General features: G+C 39.2%; 1 protein-coding gene across 1 annotated transcript; it reads right to left on the reverse strand.

Moving 5' to 3' along the window:
- Nucleotides 1-366: 366 nt before the first annotated feature.
- Nucleotides 367-1428, reverse strand: LOC133320940 (uncharacterized). Its single transcript, XM_061530037.1, has one exon. It carries the CDS (start codon nt 1426-1428, stop codon nt 367-369), a length of 1062 nt encoding a protein of 353 aa, XP_061386021.1.
- Nucleotides 1429-1824: the final 396 nt, after the last annotated feature.

Below are 1824 nucleotides of genomic sequence, written 5' to 3' on the forward strand. Positions count from 1 at the left end.
GTAGTTTTACATTCCCAAATTAAAATAAAATATTTAGTTTTCGTAATTATTATTTTTATTTACATCGTAATGATACAAAAACAAAAATGTGTAGGTATATATGTATGTATATTGATAATAATAAAATATATGTACAAAGCAAACACACATAGATTAAAACGAAGAAACTATATAAAAAGGCATTCAATACTTAATAAAAGAAACAAAAAATGATAAAAACATATCAGGAATAAATCTCAGATCCATGTCTGTCTATTTTACAAAAGTTCTCATATTTACGAACGAAAAAATAACACAAATTCGATCGATTCAATTTGTATGTGTTGTTGTAATTGTAATGAATTTAAATTTAAAATCACTCATCAATTAAAATCTAAATCTACTATCGCCACCGAATTGTTGCGATTGAGCCAATGAGCCGTGGCCAAAATGCAGGGCACTCGCTCTAGCCATCTCCGAACGTGTACGAGCCTCATTGGCATTGTGACGTACCATATCACTGCTAATGTAACCCAATGAACCGGAACCCAAATGAATTTTTCCATCGGGAAGACGTACCAAACCTAAACCTCCGGAACCCAAAGAGATTTGACTGCCACTGGAACGGAAAGATGTTTGCACCTGCAATTGCTGCTGGGCCACAACATTTGAATTTGCCTTGGAATCAAATTGAAAACCACCAGATCCAAGAGAAGGTATAGCACCCGTTCCTGTCGCACCAATCAAGGCACGGAAATCATCATGCACCACCGGTGGTAAGAAGGGTTGATTATTCTGGGCAATATCATTATCGATAATCTCAATGACGGCATATTGTTTGAGTGGACGTCCTCCAATGCTGCCGAAAGGTTGTTGCTCATTAACATTGTTGCTGGGACTGGGTGGATGGATGATGGCTGTCTTGCCGAAGGGAATACGTAGAGGCTGGCCTTCTTCACCAGGTGATGGTGGTCCATAGGTACCCAACAATAATTCTCCACTGCCTGTGGGGGCGGTGGGTGGTGTATAACTGTCGCTACCACTACCAGTAACACCAAATGACGAAGGTGAGGAACTTCCAGATGACCTGGATGGTGATGATGATGGACGATATTGTTGGGCAATTTTACCAATTTCCGTGGGCTTGAACGAAGCAGGAATATATGTGGTATGCGGAGCTACATTACCAGGAGTTGGATGTGTTTGATAGAGGGTTTGCTGGGTCAGTGTTACTTTGGGACGTGCTGTCGGCAGTGGTGGAAGATCTGGTACTGCTGGGAGAGGTTTTACCGTTGGCAATGGTGGAAAGAAATGACCACTTGCTGTGGGTTTTGCATATGCATAGCCATCATCAATGACCTTGGTGGGTTTTTCATAGCTATATTGAGAGCTGACAGCAACAAAGAGACAGCTTAGAGCCACAAGCGTGTATGTGCGGTAGGGTGTCATGGCTGCAATGAGAAAAAGAAAGATTTTTTTATTTATTATTGTTGTTGTTGTTTTAGAGGTATATTTTGTGTTCATAAAAAGTAATTTTTTTTTTTAAAAGTCGATTGGGCAGAACTTGTTATACTCTCCACCATGAGGTGGGCATTTGAAAATTTTGCACATCATTCAAGACCTATATGTGAGGTATGGCCTGGTATATTACTGCCGGGAGTAGTTTTTTTCCTCTTGAAAAATTAAATTATAACCCTCAACATATCAATATTGGGACCTTCATGTGAAAACATGAATTAAGATAGACAATTTTCTGCTAATTTTTTGACCCATCAGGAACATGGAATAACTATATACCATCACATCAAAGAAATCGGTTGGAAAATTCAGGACCTGTATATGGGA

Source organism: Musca vetustissima, unplaced genomic scaffold (assembly GCF_032173495.1).
Source record: "Musca vetustissima isolate MV318-11 ecotype Yass unplaced genomic scaffold, APGP_CSIRO_Mvet_v1 utg532433, whole genome shotgun sequence".
Taxonomy (NCBI): domain Eukaryota; kingdom Metazoa; phylum Arthropoda; class Insecta; order Diptera; family Muscidae; genus Musca; species Musca vetustissima.